This window comes from Tympanuchus pallidicinctus, unplaced genomic scaffold, assembly GCF_026119805.1.
Source record: "Tympanuchus pallidicinctus isolate F22 unplaced genomic scaffold, pur_lepc_1.0 scaffold5, whole genome shotgun sequence".
Lineage (NCBI taxonomy): Eukaryota > Metazoa > Chordata > Aves > Galliformes > Phasianidae > Tympanuchus > Tympanuchus pallidicinctus.
The window spans coordinates 5,869,857-5,891,459 of record NW_026294769.1 but is presented as its reverse complement, the minus strand read 5'-3'; the positions used below and the strand labels follow the sequence as shown (position 1 = coordinate 5,891,459).

The following is a 21,603-nucleotide window of genomic DNA, read 5'->3' as shown; positions in this document are numbered from 1 at the left end:
TCAGTAACACAGTGTTGGACTCAGTGCCATTTTCCATGTTCCACCCGCTGTCTGTTCAAATGTTTTGAAAAAGCCAAGCGACTTGGGCTGGATGCTGTGTGGTGTTCAAGTAGTCAATGCCTAAAAAGGCTCAAAAGGTGAGGTAAGCCACTAATGTGACTTGATTTCTACAATTTTTTTTTTGTTTTGGTCTTGAAGTAATGGTAGAATATTCCATTCAAGTTGCCAAACTCTCATATCAGAGTACCAGAGCTCAGGAGTGAAGAAGAATGCTGCTGCATGACTTGTCTGCAACAAAAGTGGCTCTATACCGAAGGCACTTCAGAACAGAGTGCTTCTCATTTAATAATGTGTTTTTTTAAAAAAAAAAAAAAGCATCAAAAATTCTCGTTTTAACATGATGAGATGATGCTAGAAATAAAAACACTAAAAACAAACAAACAAAAACAGCTGGAGAAGTCGGATTTCCCATTGTGTTGCTGATCTGTTCTACAGAGGTTAGTTTTTCCCAACCATGCATTCTAGGTGACTCAGAACTGCTAACTGGTTTTAGAGTTGAACATTTTCAGAGACAATTTGTGTATTTGATTGTGTCAGAAACTGAACACATGAAGAAAGAGACATTGTTAAAACTTTACCTTCTGCTTTTAAAATGCATTGTTGGCTGCTGAAGTCATGCAGACTTCTGAAGTAATGTGTTTCTATGCGTGCCAAAGTGCAGTGCTGCCTGTTAGTACAGTCAGAGTACTAACTCTTGTTGGCTCACAGAATTTATCCAGGGAATCATGTTTGTACAGTCTTGTGAGGAGGGAACCTTTATTGTAAAAGCCCCCCCAAAAAACATTTTAATCCATCTTAGGTTCGGTAGGCTTTTGTGATCTTAATTAGAGGTATTACATCTTAGCAACAGGACGAGGGGAAATGGCTTTAAACTAGAAGAGGATAGATTTCAACTAGGTATCAGGAAGACATTCTTTACTGTGAGGGTGGTGGATACTGGAACAGGTTGTCCAGAGAGGTTGTGGATGGCCCGTACCTGGAAGTACTCAAGGCCATCAAAGCTGGATGAGGCTTTCAGCAACCTTGTTTAGGGGGAGATGTCCCTGCCCCCCCCCGGCAGGGGGTGCGAGATGAGCGGCCTCTGCCGCAATGAAGCGGACCCGGTGCGCTGCCGTCTGCTGCCGGTGTGACTGGGATGGGTGGCTGGGAACGTGCGCCGATCGCCTCTCGCGCTACCCGCGCTCTGGGAGACGGGTGGTTACAGCATTCCTCCTTAACGTAACTGTAGTTCCCGGATAATGCATATGGTTTCTTTCAATGCGCGCGTGAACGTTACGTTGTGGAAAGAAGCAACGGCCCATCCGTCACCCTTCGGCTCCCGACCCTGCAGGTCCCTGCCCGGAGGGGCGGCTGCCTTTGTCCTCGCTCCGCAGGCCTTTTGTTCCGGGGCGACAGGGCCCACCTGCGGGCGCCCGGGCGGGGCTGCAGCGCGGGCGTCCCCCCGCCCTGCGCTGTCGCAGCGCTGCGCCGCCGCTGGTACAGTGGCTCTGCGGCGTCACGTGCCAGCTCCGCGAGGAGGGACTGCTGGCCCCTGCGCGGCACGGTGGCTCTGCACGGTGACGAAATGCGAAACGTCTGTGCGGGAATGAACAAACACGAACACACCGACCGTCGTTTGAGTGCTAAGGTCTCCAAATAGGAACGTGATCTACTCCCGTTTTTGCAAACTTCTGCAAGAAGTCGATGGCCGTTGTTAAGTATCCACACGTCTTCACAAGCCAAATGGTGCAGGAAGGAGAAAGTGAATGCAGCTTCTAAATGCCTTAAAACCTATGAATCCTACATAAGATAAGTTGGTAGCACAAAAGCAGTGCTTTTTGCAATAAAAAGTTATTCTGAAGAACACGCAGTCTGGCTCTAAGTTTGACTGATTTTAAGCTTGATGGAAACAGTTCCTCCTGTCGGTGCTCAGGATGATTCTTAGCCTGCTGGTTTGTGCTGCCCTTGCTGTAGCCTCCGTCAATTGCAGTGGGGAAAAAGTTTCTCCAGATGGTGGTTTGGAACAAGAGCCAAAGGACATGAACTAACGTGCTGTGCTCCAGCTGTTGCTGAGCAGAATGTAGGAGCTACCACCTTTCACTCAAGCTGCGTTTCAAACCAAAATGTTGGTAATACTGCTGTTAAAGCAGTAAGTTAGACTAGGAGACTGGGTGCTGTGATGATGTGGGCCTGTGAAGCTGTGTGTCAGTAGTGGCTGTCAGCAGAAGCACCAGGAACGCTACAGGGTGTGCTGCTGGGGCATTGCAGCACTGAACGGTGCTCCCACCAAAACAGGTGAGCTCCCAGTAGCACTGGTGGGACAGCAGGAGCAGGATGAATGCCTGCAGGTAATATGGAAGTATTTGAATGCACGAGTCCCTTTGCTTTAAAGGAAGAAAACAGATCAGGTATTGGATCTCGGTTTAGTTTTGATTGAAAAATGTATTTTTGTAGGATCACAGAATTGTTAAGGCTGGAAAAGGCCTTTAAGGTCATCTATCCAACTGCCAACCCACCCCCACCATGCTTATTAAATCATGTTCCTCTGTGCCACGTCTCCAAGTTTCTTGAACATCTCCTGGGACGGTGACCCCACCACTTCCATACAGAGTTATAGAATGGTTTGAGTTGTTGGGGACTGTAAAAGGCCAGCTAGTCCAACTCTCCTGCAGCAAACAGGAACACCTACAGCTAGGTCAGATAACTAGAGCTCTGTCCAGTCTAACCTTAGATGTCCCCAGGCACAGGACACCTGCCACCTCTCTGTTCAATTGTGGCAATTTTGTAACCATTTCTCTCTCAGTAATAATTCACAGCCAGGAGAGGTGTCTTGGTGTTATGGATGACAAAGCACTGAACAGTTATAAAGAGCAAGAGAAATTAATTTTAGCCAAAAACTGTACATAGTGTATAAGCAGCGCACTACAGTATAATAAATCTGATTTCCTTCCTTGAAGGCAGTTTCTAAGCTGTGTGCTTCTGTGAGGCCCTGGCTGGCAGCATGACATCACTGCATATCAGCATTGTACCAACATGGTGCGCTCCTGTGTGCTCCAATGTGGTGCAGTGTGTGTGAAGAGTAGAGAGGTTGCAGAGCAACACAGAAAGAGGAGAAATGTTTCTGTGAGCTGTTGGGATTGTACCAAAAGTTTGAAGGTCTTCCGATAGACTCAGTCTTCAGCTAGATAAGAGCTGGAGGAGTCCAAAGGATGCTCGTGTCATGCAGTTGAAACTGCATCAAATTAAGGACAGGCTTCTTGGTATCCTTGTTGTAAGCACCATACAGTCTAGTCCAAGAAAATATCTGAATGAGCAAAAGGTGAATGCCAAGGTTAGTAATGTTGCTCAAAATACTGTATGTCATTAAAAAACAAAAACAAAAACACTGATGGAGTTCCTCTTTTTTTTTTCTAAAAGGAAATATATGTTCTTAAAGATGCAATAACATCCGTTCATAAAAGTTAGTACTGAGTTACCATAGTACCTGTTATAACTGCTCTTCGGGGAGCTTGTGAAGGGTGGAGAACAGAGCTATAATTTCTCTGAATTTTGTTGTTTTGTTGCAATGGAAAAGATGGTGTGAGATTGCTGAACAGAAATGAACACAGGCGATGTCTATATCAGGAAGTGATAACAGTGCAGTTGGTGAACTGACAGCTCTGACTGCTCTATGAATGCTGTGCTTGAGTACAAGGGTTTGAATTTATAGTTAAGCCACTCATGAAATTGAATTTGGCACTTAAAATTCCAAGTTTAAATCAGAAAAAGCTGTCAGTAATGCCATACATGCATTAGCATTAGTTACCTTTTGTATCCCTTTCACTAGTGCTGTTTTTGCCATTTTCTGCTCTCTGAAAGTTCTTTCTCACGCATCCCTCAGCACTCTGGGTCCAGCTGTATTCCCAGGAACTGGTGCAGCACTGCAAGCATTTTTCCAGATCTTACTGACAAAAAGAAAGAATTGAATGGTTCTACTGACTTGCTTAGTGCTGTTTCACATATAGTAACTTCAGCGTAAAGATGTGAAGGGTTTCACTGTGCTGCCTGCAAATCTATTCAGATTTAGTATTTTCCATAGGCTACAGCAATCTTTAGAAACTGGCCCACTGCCCTATTTTAACAATCTCTATGTAGCAAAATAGGAGAGTAGGAACCTGCTGTGTGCTCTCTTTCTTTCTGCACGCTTGGAAAACGTTGGAGGTAATGCATAAACAAACCTGTAGCTGACGTTTATCATATACAGTTGTTAACTGATAGGCTTTGGAGATATAGAATTAATGTCATCATTTGAGATACAAGGGAAGAAAATAGGCAAGCAATGAAACCTGAACGCATCAGTCTAATAATGATTTAATTTTAGTGCATTTGCAGCTTCTTTATTCTGTCTTTTGTTTTATTTGTCTTTTTTCTTAATGAGCTTGAAAGCAATTTCTCTTGAAATGTAGCTGTGATGACTTCACAATTGCAGGGAGGAATAGCTCAGATTTCAGAATCTTGTAGTTAATATTCTTTATGCTTTATGTGAAACAGAAGAAATGCAGCAACGTCTTGGAGCCTTTTTCTTAAATGTTAACTGGCAACAGTTGTTGTTGTCTCTAATCCAAAAAAAAGTTCGTTAACACAGAGAGGCAGTGAATGCAGAACAACTTTGTGTCTCTGCACCTTACCTAGATATAGGGAGATGCTTATTGATTGGGAAGTGGTCTCTTATTTTTCTGTGGAAGTTTTATTTTTCTTTAGGGTTTGATTTCTGTCACAAAAGGCAGGGGTGAGAAGGACGGTGCTGTAAGGCGCAGCCTGGTGGAGGGGGCACTTTTGCTGTTGGTGTATCGTATGATGAGTCAAATGACACAGAGTAATTCCTCTGGAATCAGAAGAGAGCTGAAAGCATCAGTGTCTTCTATGATGAGTCTCTGGCCTCTTTTTTGTTTGTGGCTGTAAAAAGATCTTGATTTTATGTGTTGAGGTGAAAAGTAGTTGTGTTTGTAAATGTGCAAGTTCAAGACAAGTGTTCCTTTTTAGCTTGTCTGTCTTTTCAGAAAGCTTTTTCTGCTGTGTTTCAAAGAAGTTTTGAGTCATCTTTCAGAGAGAGGCAGCTATGGATGAGTTGTTCAGCCTCTTTGCAAAGAGATGCAGCTCTTAGCCTCAATTTCCTATTCTTTTTGATGTCTTAGTAAGATAATTCTTATGAAACTGGGTTGTGTACTTGCATAGTGAGTTTGCATGATTTCAGCTTACCTCAACTGAGCATCAGTGAAGGCACCTGAAAGTGCCAAAGAGACTTCAGTATTCCAGCAGCAGTAACACAACTTTGGGGAAACGGTGACTGTGTTTTGTATCTCTGTTCTGTAGTTGATCTGTTAGCTTTAAAGATGTATGTGCCACTACTTTATCTGTAGCTTTTATTTGTGTGGCTACTACCAAATCCTACAGTGCAATATGATTAACAGAAGTAATGAATCTGAAGGAGCCCTCTGCCATACACTGGGGCAGCATTTCTCTCAGATGTGTGAACCACTGAGCAGGGCATCGAGCTGTTGTTACTGCACATCTGAGTTGCTCGCTGTACCTCAGTGTTTGGGGACCTCTGCTGTGTGATGCAAGGCCTCAGTAAGCGCTGGATGGTGGCACTGAATGCTGGCACTGCTCCAGTGGGAGGCTGTGCTCTTGGAGCTCTGGGAATTTGTGATTCTGAACACTTCCTGGGGAGAAGCATCTCCTAAATGGAAGCGGGCTGCTTGTTCATGTGCTGCTTCATCTACTCACATTGCATATTAATTAGCATGATTTGAGCTCCCTCATCCCAGCTGGCAGTTAGAGGAGTGTCTGTACCATGTGTGGGGCAGCAGCAGGGCAGGAGCTGCCTATTCAGAGTGTGGAGCCGTAACCGAGTGTTCCTTCAGTGGGTACTGAAAGGGGTGGTGTTACTGTTTGGGGAACAGAAGTGTCTGTGAAAGATGTAAGAATAGGATTTATTATTAAAATCCGTATTGGGGGCAAAAAAAAAAAAAAGAATAAAAATAGTGGATTTCACCACTGAGTGGTGAAGGGAACAATAAATGCATGCACATTCTGCCTGTAAGGACAGCAGCGTGCACACTGCTGCAGCCTTTGTCCACTGCAGGGGATGGGGAGGATGATGTCATCTCCCGGGTTGGATGACGTCACCTCCCATAGCGTGTGGTAGCGGTGAGTCCTGGGCACTCAAAATACGGTACTTTATTGCCTCCTTCATCCTGCTTGCTCCTTGTGTTCCACCGTCAACTGTAATCCCCACAGCCTTTTCTTTTGAGCTTTAACGCTGCGGAACTGGAATAAAAATAATCTGTTTGGTGCAGCAGGAGCGGTAATCCGAGGAGCTGCAGGGACGCACAGACCTGGAGCCAGGCACTGCTGCAGTGGCTGGGCTGCTCACCTAGAGCCACCCCTTAGTGCCCACAGAAATTGACGTGCCCCAGGCAGAGCAGGCTGCGCACACTCTGAGGTGCTGCAGGCAGGCTGCGGGTTGGAAGGAGGAGGCAGGATAATTCTGAGCTAAAATGGACAGCAAACACAGCACTGCATGCTTTGTAGGTGAGGAGAAAGTGTTTTCTACCTCTAAATTTGCTGTAAAGAAAAGAAATTGCCACAGTTGGTTAGAAAATGGTGCAGGCTAAATCAGCATTAAGCTTACAGCAGGCAGCTGAAAGCACAGCACAGCAAGCGTGCAGCTCTGGAAGCGTGCCTGCATGCCTTAGCAGTCAGCTGAGGCCCAAGTATTTCAGGATGGAAAAAGATATTTGCTGTCTCTTTAAATTGAGTTATTTAAGCCCAAGGTTGTCTTAAACTCTTGGTTATAGCTTTAGTTCCTACTGAACGTAGACACAGGGGGAATAAAACAGTAGGCAGTTTCAGTAAACAACTGCTAACCCATAACCAGTACTCAGTAAGTAAGGCAAGAGGTCCCTTCTGGACCATGTGCAGCCCTCAGGAGCCTTGGGGCTGGCAGGAGACAGATCCCTGCCCTCCTCAGCCATGGTGGGCCTGGTGCTGCTGCTGGCAGGGCGCTGCCTGAGGGAGCGCTGCACTCTGGTCAGCTGCTCTGAGAGCTCCTGCCCAGTCTGGGTTTAGTTGTGTTGTGGCTTACACGGGGAATCAAACAGGGAACTAGCCAGTGAGATTTGTTCAGTATTGTTCTGTTTGCTGTCAGCGGGTGGTGAGACGATATCCCAGCTGAATACTAGCAGTGAAATGAGGGGATGCTGCTGCGGCCTATATAAGTGGTACTTCTGACCAACGTTTCTCTAATGCATTTTTAAAAAATGCCTGGTGATTGTTAGTCTGCAGTCTTCCACAGGAAACCTATCATGCTGCTTCACTCTCCTTTCAAGAGAGGTGATAGCTGCTGAGCATCACGGTCAGGTTCTTCTGCCCTTTCTAGAAAGGAAGAGCAATACATTTTAGAAGAGTCTGGCATGTGCATACCTGAGCTTCTCTTGTAGTAACTGCCAGAAACTATCAATAATTAAGAAGCTTATCTTATCCCAGAATAGATACCGTCTTCAAAGATGATTTGTTGTTGTTGTAAAGGAAAAGTTTAGAATTTGGCCACAGAAATGTAATGCAAGGGGAGGGCTAGTTGGTAATCTATGGCTTTGCAAAATTGTCTGTAATCACTCCCCCTAGGGACCACTTAAAACTGTGTGTGTGTAGAATTAAAAAGGCAAAATGTACCTTCTGTTACAAGATACTGCTCTTGTAAGGCAGCAGAAAAACTGCAGCTTGATCTCTGATTGTGCTTGTGGAAGTGATGTAAGGAAAATAAAGTCTAAATAGTGGTGTCGAATTAGGCTTTTTTTTTTTCTTTTTGAGGATGGAAAGTAGGTTGGTGCTTGCTGTAAAGATGTCTACTCTTATTAGCTTGATATTGCGCCCATGCTCGAGCTGAAGTTGGAATATTTAAAGTAACAGGAGCCAACCGATTCTTGTAACTTACTGATGGAAATGGCTAATGGCAGTGTTCTGTCTTTTCAGGTCTTACTAGCATGCCATGATGTTTATGTTAAATTAATCGAAGCAATGACTTGTTTATTGATAAATGTTAAATGTTTACAGTTTACTTAGTGCAGTCTTTTATTATGAGATTATCTTAATTCTTATCATTTTAACATTGGTTTTCAGAGGTAAATGTTATTACAGTACATTCATTAGAAGTCGTAGCTACTCTCTGAATTTCTGACTAATTACCTTGTATTGATGTTTTTCAGGGTTTCGCAAAAATGATGAAATGAAGGCTATGGAAGTTTTGCCAATTTTAAAGGAAAAAGTTGCATACCTTTCAGGTACAGTTATTTTCTTTTGTTGTATAGTGCTTAACTGTCATATCAGTTGCATATAAAATGATATTTTAAACATTACAGCTACCATTGTAAAAATCATAGAAATGTAGGAGAGCAGTGAATACCATTAGGTATCCCAACCGTAACATTAATATTGATGGGAAAGGATGTATAATAATAAAGGTGTGTGTTTTGTTAAATGGAGAGCAAACTTCTTGTCCTGCCATCCTCTGCATATCCAATAGTGTTACTTAAAACAATTTCCTGTGCTGTAATCATATTCCTTGTACTATTTCAAATTCTTCTGCTAGATAGTTTTACAGAGTTGGCGTTGTTACAGGTCAGTCCGAGGCATGGGAGAAATATCCTTGTTGCAGAGGTGAAATTTCTGAGTGTATCCTTTGAAGCACACATATCTTCGTGGTGAAATGAGTTAGCATCTAATTTATCTCTTGCATACACTTTGAACATTAGTTGTTTACCTAACAAGAAGTAGCAGAGGATTTAACAGTGTATAACACACTCTATAACTTACTAACTTTACTTGATGGAATGATGACTGTTCGAGGTGCTTATTCTTGTGAACTTTCTGAAGTAAGTGCTTCCAAACCTGGTGGGATGAGTCAGCATCATTCTCTTTGCCATAATCGTAGTGTCACATGATTTGGAGGACAGCCTCATATTTGAAAGTTGGTGGTTTTGTTTTTTCTATTTTTGTTTCTTTTATTGTTTGTTGTGGTTTTTTTTTTTTCTTTGTGAGGAGGGGGATGGGAAAGGGCATCATTTATTTAGAAATGCAGAAATGAAATTTATATTTGTTAAAGCATAAAAAAAATAATCCCTGAAGTTGCGAGAGATTTGCTGTGGATCATGATGCTTGTAGGGGCAGTGTGCAGATTATGTCCTTTATGTGCTTCTAAATATCATTCTAAAACAAAAATAATGTTTTGTAAAATGACTGACATAACAGACCAATTTGCCTGATAATCTAGAATGTCCTGATGCCTTTCCTTATGAATTGTAATGCTGGTGAAGTCTTGCTTAAAACTATATTTTCAGAGGAAAGGAAAAAAGTAAATGGAGTTAAATACAGAGTTTTGATCCCTCCCTCATTGCTCTTTTGTTTTGACCGTGCTTTATGGCACTTCATGAAAAAAAGTAATCTGTTTCCATTCCAAGACCTCTACATTTCCAGATTATCCAGAGCTTAGTTTAGACACCTTACAAAGGAGATGAAAGATGATAGGCTTTCTCTAAAGTGTGCTTTTAACCATTTGGCCTTCTCAAAAGGCACTAATTCTGTGAAAGTAAAGAGGCTAAATGTAAGCTGAAGATGAATTTAAATGGAGATGATAGATTATGAACTAAAGGAGATGAGGAGCAGGCAGGCAGAAATGGTTGCCAGTGTTCCTGTGTGAAGGTAGTTAGCTTCTGACAGAAGAGCAGACCAAACAGCTGTGGGCAGTGAGCTTGGCTGGAGATGATCTGCCAAAATCCATACTGTTTCACATTTCCATTGCAAGTGGGTTTGAAATGAAATGAGATACATCAGTAATACAAGTAATTTAAACAAACAACGCTCCCCCGAAACCAAACCAAACTAACACCACCACTGGAGCTTAAGCATTTTGGAACAAGATCTGTCAAGCCTTATATCTGGGAATATACAGATATGTGAGACCACTGGACAACTGGCTTACAGAGGCTTACAGTGTGCATGCTTTGTGTCATTCAGAAGCACAACTCCTGCTTTAGTACTTGGTGTTAGTGTTTGTAGGTACAGTAAGTAGTTAAGATTTGTAGAGGAGGAAAGAGCTTTTGGATTTCACTGCAATATTTATACCTAAACAGTACTCCTCATTCCTGCACCAGACTGTTTCAGTGATAGCTGTTTCCTAAGCCATTTTTGAATTAATGTTCTGATCCAATCAGAAATCTTAATACACTAAGATTTATGGCACTTGATATCAAACATCTTCTACTGGTGTACTACTTTCATTCTGACTGTACTGCGTTGCAATTAAGCTCTATATGAGCTTCCCTTTTTGTCTCCAGTAGGTGCTTCTTCAATCTGTTTTAGGCTGAATTAGGCTGTAATTATATATTGCTTTGTTTCAGTCTCTCCTTTCCATTTGTTTGCACGTGTACACATTTTACATGTCTGCTCAACATTTTTTTTTGCACAGTCTGATCGCTTTTGAAAAGGCTGTTTCAGTCTCTGCTTTTTCTTTGCCACAAACCACAGTAGGTCTGATGTGATTCACCCTTGGGTTTCTCCTCCATTGTCACAATCTAGTCTAGTCTCTTTTAGTGAACTGTTAATAATGTGTTTTTGTAAATGAAAAAGATGAGTGGGTTTTTTATAGTCTAGTATATCTGAATATATATTTAAATAGAAGAGAATTCAACTACCTTGTCTCTGTTATCTGTGGCGCAGAGCAGGGTAGCAGACTTTTTTGTTTTGTTTTAAAGAAATACAAACTAAATGCTGTACAATGGGCAAATGAGAACTGCAGTGCACTTACTCATCTGTACTTCTTAAAGTTTGTGGGCTGTGTGCTCACTGTAAAGAAATTTTTCCTCATGTCCAGTCTTGAGCCTCCCCATTGCAGCTCTATGCTCTTCCCATTCTGCTATCAGTGAGCAGGGATAAGAAATGGTCACCTCCCTCTCAATAAAAACCTGATGCTTAGCTTTGCCTGAGTATTTTGAGACTAGTTAAAAAGGCATTTTCTAAAAAAAAAAAACAAAAACAACTATACTGCTCAACCTGATTGGTTTTGGTGCCATTTGGAGACCATTGACAAGACTGCTGTTAGTGATGTAAACTGGACAGAAGTGATTCATGTTAGCATGACTCATGTGAGTTGATCAGCTACTTGTATGACACATCTTGGCAGAAACAGAATATCTCAATACCATGGAGGTTTTGTATAAAAGAAAAAGGGTAGAAATGGAAGTCTGACTGATGAAAGCAGTAGCTTAATATGTTTTTGTAAAAGCAAGACAAAAAGAGGGTTGACTTGAACAAAGGCTATTGTGAGACAGGAAATTCCCACCTGGTGCCTAATGCATTGTTACTTTTAACATTCCAGTTTGTGTATGACACAGGAGCATCAGGAAGAAAGGAAATGAGAGTAATTTATTGGCAAAAGCCTAAGTTTGGCTTTCTAGGCATAAAGCTGGTAAAAGCTTTAGCAGATGAAGAAAAAAATGTTGTATTCCAAAGCCCTGAACTTTTTTGCTTAATACTTAACAATCTTAGTACCTGGTTTAAGACTCAATAGCGGAACTAATTTTGCAAAAAATCAAGTCTGTATTCATTTCTTCATTAGTCATATAGTCATATTAGTCAAATTTGTGTGATGAATTTTGTCTCCAACAAATGAAAATTTCAGGATGTGATTTAACAGGAGTTTATGCACCACAGTTTAAAAATGATTTTCCTTTGTGGTGTACCTGGAGTCAAGCGAGATAGTGTCCAAAATAACCTAAAAAGAATTTATATATCTTTCCTCTTCCATGATGGAAAATAATGTGATAAAGTTGTTAATCTGTAGGAAACGGCTGAAGGCAGTCTGAGAGGTCTGCATAGAACAAGCAATTTGCTTAAAATACTTGGAGAATGTAAAGAGAATTCAATGTATCGTCTTCACTGTTAGCTTCTGCTTTGTAAAGGAAAAATTCTAATTTGAGCAACCAAGTGCTTTCTTAGTGCAGTTCAGATTAGTAATGTTTTCTAGTTGAAACCTAAATCTTGTAGATTTTGTAGCTGGGGAAGCATTAAGGGCTGCAGCAGCCTCTCATCTACGTTCAGTAGCTTTGAGGCCTGCTGGCCATTCTGGAGCTGCTGCTGATCCTTTGTACTTCCTTTCTCTTATGGCTTCTGGTCTATCTTCATCCCATCTCTTGCTATGCAAAAATCCTCACCATTCTCTGAGACAAAATCCCATCAAGGCCAAACTTAACCCTCTCCAGTAGAAGAGTTTAGTTGTTTTTGCTCTCTTATCCTATTTAAGAGGGTCATAGAAGTCAAGAAGCTGAATTTCCTCTTATGTTTAGGTTTCTGCCACTGCAGCTTGACAGAAATCTGAAGCAGCTCTTCCTTTTCTGAGTTTCAGTTAGTGACTCATGGAGAATGTGCCCAGAGCAGACGCTCTGGGATCCTGGGCTTTGGGTCTGCAGCAAGCATGCAGAAGCTGCACCGGGGAGGATACTGGTAGATGTCTGAGTGACTGGTTCTATTCATTTGCTCTTGGCCTGCCTTTTTAAGGAACTCTTTAAAACTTGTTAACAAACCTGCTTTTACAGAGGGGAGTTGATTAAATGAGAAAACACTTGGGGCACGGGATGGTATTTATGGTGTTCCTCTGTGTTTCTTTGGGACAGGAGAAAACGGTCCACATACATCTGTGCTTGAGAATGTATATGTGAAATTTGGTTTGTAGGGATGGGTTTGTGCTGTTGTATGAATGTCACAGAGAGGGGCTACTGACTTACATGTAACAGTGAGCAATAGTAACATTTTGTTTTCACATGCAAGGCATTTGACACAAAATTGCATTTTCATTTTGACTACAGTAGATGTGTACAGTGTAACAAATAAGATGGATACATTTCTCTCAAAGTCAGATTTTCTGGCTTCTTGCGTTGAATGGACTTAGAATTTCCATGTTTTACATTGCTAACAAAATAAAAAACTATTAAATAACAATTCCGAATCTTCACATCAGAATAGGGTAAAAATACAAACAAAATGCTTCAGTAGTACCCAGACACTCATCTAATATATTCTACACCTAGACTTAGTTCTAGTTAGAGAAATTAACATTGAGTGATCTTGAAACGTTTGCTGACTCTACAATTAAATTTAATCTGTATAACTGCTGATTCAAAAGTTAAATATATAATAAAGCATCATTGCTAGAGATATCTGACTGCCCATCAAACTTAAATGCTTCTGTAATATGTGCATGTAATACTGTAGTTATTCTTTGTTTCGAAGTTTTTTATTTATTTTTGACAGATACTTCCTCATTATAGGAATTGGGAGAGTTTGCTCACTGATATTCCCAACATGGAATCTAATTGACCATGTTGGCATTTAACATGAAATCTTTTTAAAGCGGGTATGCATTCAGTCGCGTTAGTAGGAATTAGGTTTTCTAAAAGCATTATGAATACTACATTTGCAAACCAGAATGATGTTACACTGGGTTTTTTTAATGTGTTTTGTTTTTCAGGTGGCAGAGATAAGCGTGGAGGCCCCATTCTAACGTTTCCAGCACGTAGTAATCATGATAGAATACGGCAAGAAGACCTTAGGAGACTAATTTCATACCTAGCTTGTATTCCAAGGTAAGTGCTGGTCACCTGATAGACTCTGAGGCTCTGCAGAAAAACAAATGTAATGTACTTCAGTGCACTCACAGGCTAGAACATCTTGTGTGGACTGAGGTTATCACAATGCTTCTGTCTGTTATTCATGTCAGATAACTTACTGCATCCTAATACAACACAGGAATACCTAGGAGAAATATATGTAGAATTTCTTGTACAGGTCTCAGATAAAAATGCAGAGATGTCTTTGAAAGTATTGATGTTAGTGTATTATAAAAAAAAATTAAGCAATTTATTACAGTGCATTATTTAAACAAATCACCAAATCCAGTGCTCCTATGTGTGTGTGTATGTACGTATCTGTACATTCACTCATTGTTCAATGTATTCTTCATTATATATACATTGTTCAGATAGAGCTTTGTTCTGTGTGGTACAACTCGGGAGAAAAGTGAGCCTATGACCCTGATTTTATGTTTATCTCAGATTCCACCAGCATCTGGAACAGAGTGAAGCAACTCTGAATATGCTTGCATATGTTTGCATGTGACCTAGCAGTTGTCATCATAGATAGAAAAAAATCCCTAGTGCAGCATACCTTAATACAATTTCTTATATAATAATAAAATTTCCTGTATAATAAAATAATATTCCTGTGAGTTGCTAATTTGTAGTCATTTTTCTTTGCATCAGATGTCAGTTGTCAGATAAGTACTGTTATTAAGCAAATGAAGACAACACCCCAAAAAAAAAAATTCTAAAAGTCTAGTTCAATGTGGCTGTGGCCTTCCTAAGAAGTAATTTTTGGTATTTCAATTATTCTAGCTTTTATTTCACTTTGAAATGCAGAGGTGGTTTTTTGTTTGTTTGTTTGTTTTTTAATCAAGATATTTGGAGAGATATAGGAAGGAAAAGGGGAAGAAGTTTTGAGATTTTAACCTCTGAAATCACTGGACTTCACATTTGAATGTTTGATGTATATTCTGACACTCTAGATCTTCATGTTACTAGAGAAGTTAGTAGACAAATATGCATCAAAATAGGCCCCAGAGAGTTTTCTTGAGATAATCTAGCAAAATACAGCTGCGTTCTCACACATGGTATGTGCTAACTTAGCAGCAAAATAGATTTAAAGTAGAAGCTTGGTTCAGGATTTTATATCTCTGCAAGCATGGAAGAGATTTGATAATGAAAACAGCTTTATTAAAAGTTTGATTTATTTTCATACAAGTCTTACAACTCCTTAACTGAGAAGTTGTAATTGGTGCAAATAGCCCCACACAGTTTGTCAATTAATTACTGCAGTAATTACTGTAGAGTTACTGTACGTAGTTGAAAGTTTTTGGCAACAGATCAAAACACCTAGGATAGTATTCCATCTTAAATTTACATTAATTTAAAATTTATCTGATTTTTAAGTGTTGCTAAATTTAAGTCACCTGCTCTGACTGGACAAAGTATTAGTGTAGGTCACATTTACCAAAGAGAGAATTTTGTCTGACCAAGACCTGCAGAAACAATTTTTGTGATCCCTAGCTGAAATAAATTCATCTTTTGTGAGATGGCAAGGGTATGTGATTGAAACTGGGGGGCCCATCTGCATCACGTGGTGAGGGGCTGCTTTGTACAGTCTTGTAGATGACTAGGTGCATGCCTCATGAATCAGTGGCAAGCACTCTTCCTTGTGAATGGATAGTTTGTGTGGTAGGAAAGGGATGGGCTGAGCAGCACTCAGAAATAATGTGAAGGCTTTCTGTAGGTGGGTGTGTCTTAACTACAAAACAGTATTTGTATTTGTCCTTTTAATTTTGTGATACTTTTGAAAAATATATAGAGTGTGGTCAGAAAAATGTGAAGTTGTAATCTGCGTGTATTCTTCAGTTATCATTGCTATTTTTGGGCAGCTGGGAGAGCCAACAGTTGTCTTGGTAAAATCCTTTATAAGCTGTTTTTTTAAAGCCAACATTAAAACAACTCCTCTTCTAAGGAAGTTATATTGCTACTCCTTTCAGCAGCGCTTCTGCTCTCTAGCATCAGTCATTCATCTATCTCATAGTGTGACCAGTGAGACTGAATAAAGCATGCCAATGAAGTGTCCTTACTTCCTGTATACTCTAAAAGTCTCACCACACAAATTCCAGGATTGCCTTTATGTTAGTCACATCCCTGCAAGTGACTCATGTACTCACACAGTGGACATGTGGTGCCTTTTGATAGTCTGTTGGTTATGGCTCGATTTTGAAATTCTCCTTTCATTTTAACCTGTCTCTGTAGTATGTATATCCTGGAACAAAATCAAAATTTCTGGTGTTGGTGGTGATTCTTGCTGTTGATCAGCAGTACAAAGTGTACTATGTGCACAAAAGAAACAAAATCTGCTGTTCTCAGAGGAGTTGCCAGGAAATTTGAGTATAAGGTCTGCCAACTTTTGGACAGCAAAAATGAGCTCAAATTGTGTAGAAAGAAGTTGATGTGGTCTTCTTCACAATGACAAAATACTTTTTTATCCGTTATATATCCAGAAATTGATCTTGTTACAGAAGTGATCGTCAATAAGGGTTTTCATCTGCATTCTAACAATTTTTAACTCTCAGATAATCTGGGATATCCGAAACGGTTTATGAAACATTGCAGAAGTGGTAGGTAAGAACAGCTTACCAATCTGTCTTTTAGAGGTTCCCCTCAATGATTAGGAAAACACAAACGTTGCTATCAGTAAAGTGTGTGTTCTACAGAGTCATTTATAAATGAATTACATGTTGGTGCTTCTGTAAATGGTGACTTCAGTATATGTGTTGGGTAAAAGAGACACAAGACTGGAAGAAGAATCGTGCATATATAAACAAGGAAAATGAAAGAGGACGTGAAGGCAGATCGTCAAATCAGCAACAAGTTTAAAATATCTCCCAGCAGGAGTTTGGCAGTGAAGTGACAACCGGCTTCCAGAGAAGTTCTGCATTGCCTTGATGAGAGTTGCTGTACGCATGAGGTAGTCAACAGCGAGGCCCTAGGGGTGTGATTGTTCATTAGGTTAGCACACTTTAATTAGGGAGTGTGTTGCTGTAAAAGTGCTGTCTGTGTTTGAATTTGTAATGCTTGATAACCTTTTCTTCTTTCTTCTGCAGTGAGGAAGTATGTAAAAGAGGATTCACTGTCATTGTAGATATGCGTGGGTCAAAGTGGGACTCTATAAAGCCTCTGCTGAAGATTTTACAGGAATCCTTCCCATGTTGTATCCATGTTGCACTGATAATCAAGCCAGACAATTTCTGGCAGAAACAGAGGACTAACTTTGGCAGCTCTAAGTTTGAGTTTGAGGTAATTTCCCCTATGCTATATGGATTTATATTTATTTCACGATTTAAGTGTATTCACTACATTGTGATTGATATCACAAGATTGACATCTTGAGCATTCTCAGGTAAATAATGTGGATGAGAAGAGAAGTAGATGAGGCCAATTGTTCCAGAGGGAATATACTTTCTTTAACATACTTAAACTAGATGTGCACATCATCATATGTACTTTCTCTGAGTATGAAAAAGATGGACTTTGAGTTTTATCCCAAAAGTAAATCATTAGGTTTCATCTATATTTTGTCTGCGTTATAGTAATTGTTCTATCATGTATAGAAGAAACCCAAATAAATAAATCTTGCCATTATCCTGCTGCTGATGTACAATATGCAAGTCAAAAGTCAATCAGAATAGTAGTCAGAAGGGTGGTTTCTTCAATGTGGTGAGATAAAGAAACAACGTTTCTCTGACTGGGGGGTAATAGAACAAGACAAGAGGCTGATCAGAATTGAAGTTGGAGAAGAAGTCTATAAAAGAAGTCACGTGGACTTCATAAGTAAAACGATCTACTTATAAACAGAGAGAACCAAGCGTTTGAAAGATAAATTCAAATTTATTTCAGTAACAGCATTTTTTAATTTTCATCTTTATTTTCTTTTAGACAAATATGGTGTCTCTGGAAGGCCTTACCAAAGTAGTTGATCCTTCTCAGCTAACCCCAGAATTTGATGGCTGTTTGGAGTACAACCATGAGGAGTGGATAGAAATCAGAGTTGCCTTTGAGGACTACATTAGCAATGCAACCCATATGCTGTCCAGACTGGAGGAACTGCAAGATATATTGTCAAAAAAGGAAATGCCTCAGGACTTGGAAGGTGCTCGCAATATGATCGAGGAACATTCACAATTAAAAAAGAAAGTCATTAAGGCCCCCATTGAGGACCTTGATGTGGAAGGACAAAAGTTGCTCCAGCGAATACAGAGCAGCGATAGCTTTCCCAAAAAGAACTCTGGGTCAGGGAATGCAGACTTACAGAATCTTTTACCCAAAGTATCCACCATGCTGGACAGGCTGCACTCAACACGGCAGCATCTGCATCAGATGTGGCATGTGCGGAAATTGAAATTGGACCAATGTTTTCAGCTCAGGCTGTTTGAGCAGGATGCTGAAAAGGTAAGAGTTTAGGGAGGGAAAGTCAAGTGGGCACTGTCATTAAAAGGAACAGTGATAGACTGACTTAAGTAACAAGGATAATTACAAGTATTAATTTTTGTCTTTACAGTTATGCACTAGTCCTTTAGTAGGAAATGAGGTGGGATTTCTTTTATTGATAGTGAATCTTAGTCTCCCAAATTAGAGAGGATGGAGTAGTAATTCTAAGCTGTAAAGAACACAGGTAACTTTTAACCGAAGGTAAATTTAAGTGGTGATTTTAAAGATTTTGCTTTGGTACATTTTTGCTCCAGACAGATGCTTTTGCAGGTATCAAATAAAGATGAATGCTTCATACTTTATAAATGCAGATGATTAAGGATTACATCAGTCTCTTTTTGAGTGACCCTTGGGATTTGAATGACAGACAGTCAACAAAGTTTGATGAGGCTGACATGGGAAACTGCTTCATTGATGCTAGATTTAAGGACCCAAGCTAAAAGCTGATGTATCTTTTTTTGACAGCGCTTATGTCATAAACAAAGGACTGACTGAGTGATTTCAGAGTGTTTTGGGTTAACCAGTCCTATTGAATAATAAAGCCCTTGATTGTCATGGAATTTGAAGAACCACTATGGCAGGCAGTGCACTGTTAGATGACATCAAATAAGATCCGTTTTCATAAGGAATGGTTTTGTAGTCGCTCATTAACTTGCTACTGTGGAACAAATAGCTTTGAGGAAAGATGGGGAGGTTTTCTGTGGGAGAAGAAATAGTGGACTATATAGTCAAGTGGTAAATATGGTCTTTATCAGATTTCTTAAAATATTTGTCATAAGAATGCCTGAGCTGGGTGAGATCAAAGGTCTCTGTTAAACTAGTGTTCTGCTGTCCAGTTGTGGTCATTAGCAAATGCCCCGGGAAGAATAAACACAGAGCAAGCAGATACAGTACTTCTGCCTCTGTCTTCCTTTTTTTTTCTTCCCCTGTACTTTCCTGTTCCCTGATCATTTCTGCTCAGGGACTTTCGTAACAGGACTTCAAATGTTTTCTACTGTGTTTAAAAAAGAAACTTCTGAACCATATAAAGCAAGTGTTTACTGAATGGATGTAGCTGAAAATAGTAGGGGCGTGTGTAAGGACTGATGAAAAAATCCAGTCAAGTAAATTTAGAGTCACAAAGTTAGAAAAGAATAAGCCAATGCTGTAGTATTGTTCATTTAGGACTAAAGTACTTTTTAGCAACTGTTCAGTGATTTATTTATGGCACAAACAAAATATATTTTGATGATGCTCAAATGGTTTTGAAATAAATGCTCTACATTTACTCATCTAAAAATTGCATACATAACTTGGGCTTTAAGAAGATCCTCATCATATACTGGAGCCTGGGAATTGATCTCCGTCCTTCCATATGATTATATAAGCTCGTATCTGTATTTTCTAGATTCCTGATTCAAAGAATAATTCTATATTAGAATCATGCATTCATCTTTCAAAATAGAGGGGAATGTTAGGCACCTCAAAAGGAAGTTGACAACAGCTAGAGTGCTTGGGACTTCATTCCCACATCAACCAATAGAGTAGGATTCAAAAGATGGTTTCTGTGGTATCCTAGCCCACTTCTTGGTTAAGGCTCATGTCTCAACATACTCATACCTTTTGATAATTGATAATATTACTGTGCACACTGGTCTGAGTACTTTAACAGATGTTTAAATGAGTACTTAGTACTCATTGCTGCCATTTCTTTTAGAACAATCTTTTTCAGCTAATGCAGAGAGTAGGTAGGGAGGTCTTATGAGCTGAAATATAGCAAGGCTTTCAAGACTTGCATGTGTTAAATCTCACCTTTTACTGTGCTGCTTGGACCGTGAAAACTTTGTCTTTCAGTGCCACTGCTAACATGTGCCACCCTAACCTGTGAACTTCCAGTGGTGGCCATTGCTAGATAAGATCTTTTCTAAATTTTGTTTGAATATTAAAAGGCTTTTCACATAGACATATTTCAAGTTTATTAGTAGATTTTTTTTCTGGAAGAAACTTAACCTGTAACACTGCTCAAGTTTTTTTTTTTTGTTTTTTTTTTTTCCAATCTTCTATGCAGTACAAAATTTATTCTCCAATCTGTCATAAAGTTATGAACTAAAAATATCAAACTTGCTAAAGGACTTGATCAGCAGGAACAAATTTATAACTGATTTCCATGAGCTGCCATTTTCATTCTAAATTACTAAACTGCTGACATAATTAAATGCTGACACTAAAGACCTGTATAAGCTTAGCAACACAGGGCTGTGCTCCAAGTGTCTTTGTTTACTATGACTTCCTACTAATGAAATTGATTTTATTGTAGTTTGCGATAAACACCTAAATGAAAGGTTCAGCAGTCTCAGCTGTTGGTCCAAGAAGTCAAATTTCAGCATTCATTTGTTTAAAATATACAGTAACTTACAGGAGAAAGAGTATCGGTATGAATTTTAATGGCCTTAGATTCTTTCTGTTGTCTTTGTTCACAGATTTCTCACGTTACTTGCATATAATTTAATTTGTTCCATAACAAATGAGTGATTTTTTTTTTTTTCTGTAATATTTTCTTGTAGATGTTTGACTGGATCACACACAACAAAGGTCTGTTTCTGAACAGCTACACAGAAATAGGAACCAGTCATCCCCACGCTATGGAACTTCAGACACAGCACAATCACTTTGCCATGAACTGTATGGTAAGAACAGGCCTTACTTGACAGCACTGACACATGTATTTGCTCTTTGTAGAAGCAGAACTCAGAAATCATACACACAAGTCATCTCTTTTGTTACAACTAGTTCAAAGCCGCATTTGAGCAGTGAAATCATATGATGCAAGAAGAAAATAAAGGATGGCTAAGTACAGAGGTACTGTGATCGAGCAATTAAATTGTTTGGACCACTGGCAATATTTGGTGCAACCTTGGAATTTCTGAAGTATGTGAATTCAAACTTAGAGAACCTGGGATATCTGCTTGAGTATGGTGTTACATCTCTGGGAATTGTATGTAATATGATTTATAAACAAACAAACAGAAACTACCACCACCACCAAAAAAAAAGTTCTCAGTCTTAGATACAAGAAGTTCTGAGAAGTGATCAATAACTGACCCCAGTGTAATACTTTTCCTTTTTGATTGGAACACACACTTCTCATTTCTGATGTAGTGGAATGGAGCTAGAACAAACATTTTTCTTGTCAAATACAATCTTGAGATGAGTTATCGTTACGTTACAATTAAGAATTAAATTTGTAATTGGCTGTGAGTGAAAGCTGCTTATTATCAGTTTTATGAATGCCCTGTTTGGAAATGGGGACTAAATTCTCAAGTGTACTTTGGTACTTTTTCACAAGCAGGGCGGGAGGTGTGTAAGTAACTTTGGGAGTCTGGGCCTAAATCCAGTTCCTGGCTTTCAGGGACTGGAA

At 39.7% G+C, this 21,603-nt stretch overlaps 1 protein-coding gene across 3 annotated transcripts in view; it reads left to right on the top strand.

The window, feature by feature from the left end:
- Positions 1-21,603, top strand: part of TRIO (trio Rho guanine nucleotide exchange factor) — a 223,615-nt gene that overhangs the window by 50,009 nt on the left and 152,003 nt on the right. For all 3 annotated transcript variants that reach the window (XM_052704062.1, XM_052704065.1, XM_052704063.1), the window contains exons 2-6: positions 8,286-8,360; positions 13,601-13,715; positions 16,823-17,015; positions 17,655-18,167; positions 20,750-20,872. In XM_052704062.1, the coding sequence (XP_052560022.1) occupies positions 8,286-8,360; positions 13,601-13,715; positions 16,823-17,015; positions 17,655-18,167; positions 20,750-20,872 (1,019 nt within the window). The remainder of the gene's footprint in view (positions 1-8,285; positions 8,361-13,600; positions 13,716-16,822; positions 17,016-17,654; positions 18,168-20,749; positions 20,873-21,603) is intronic.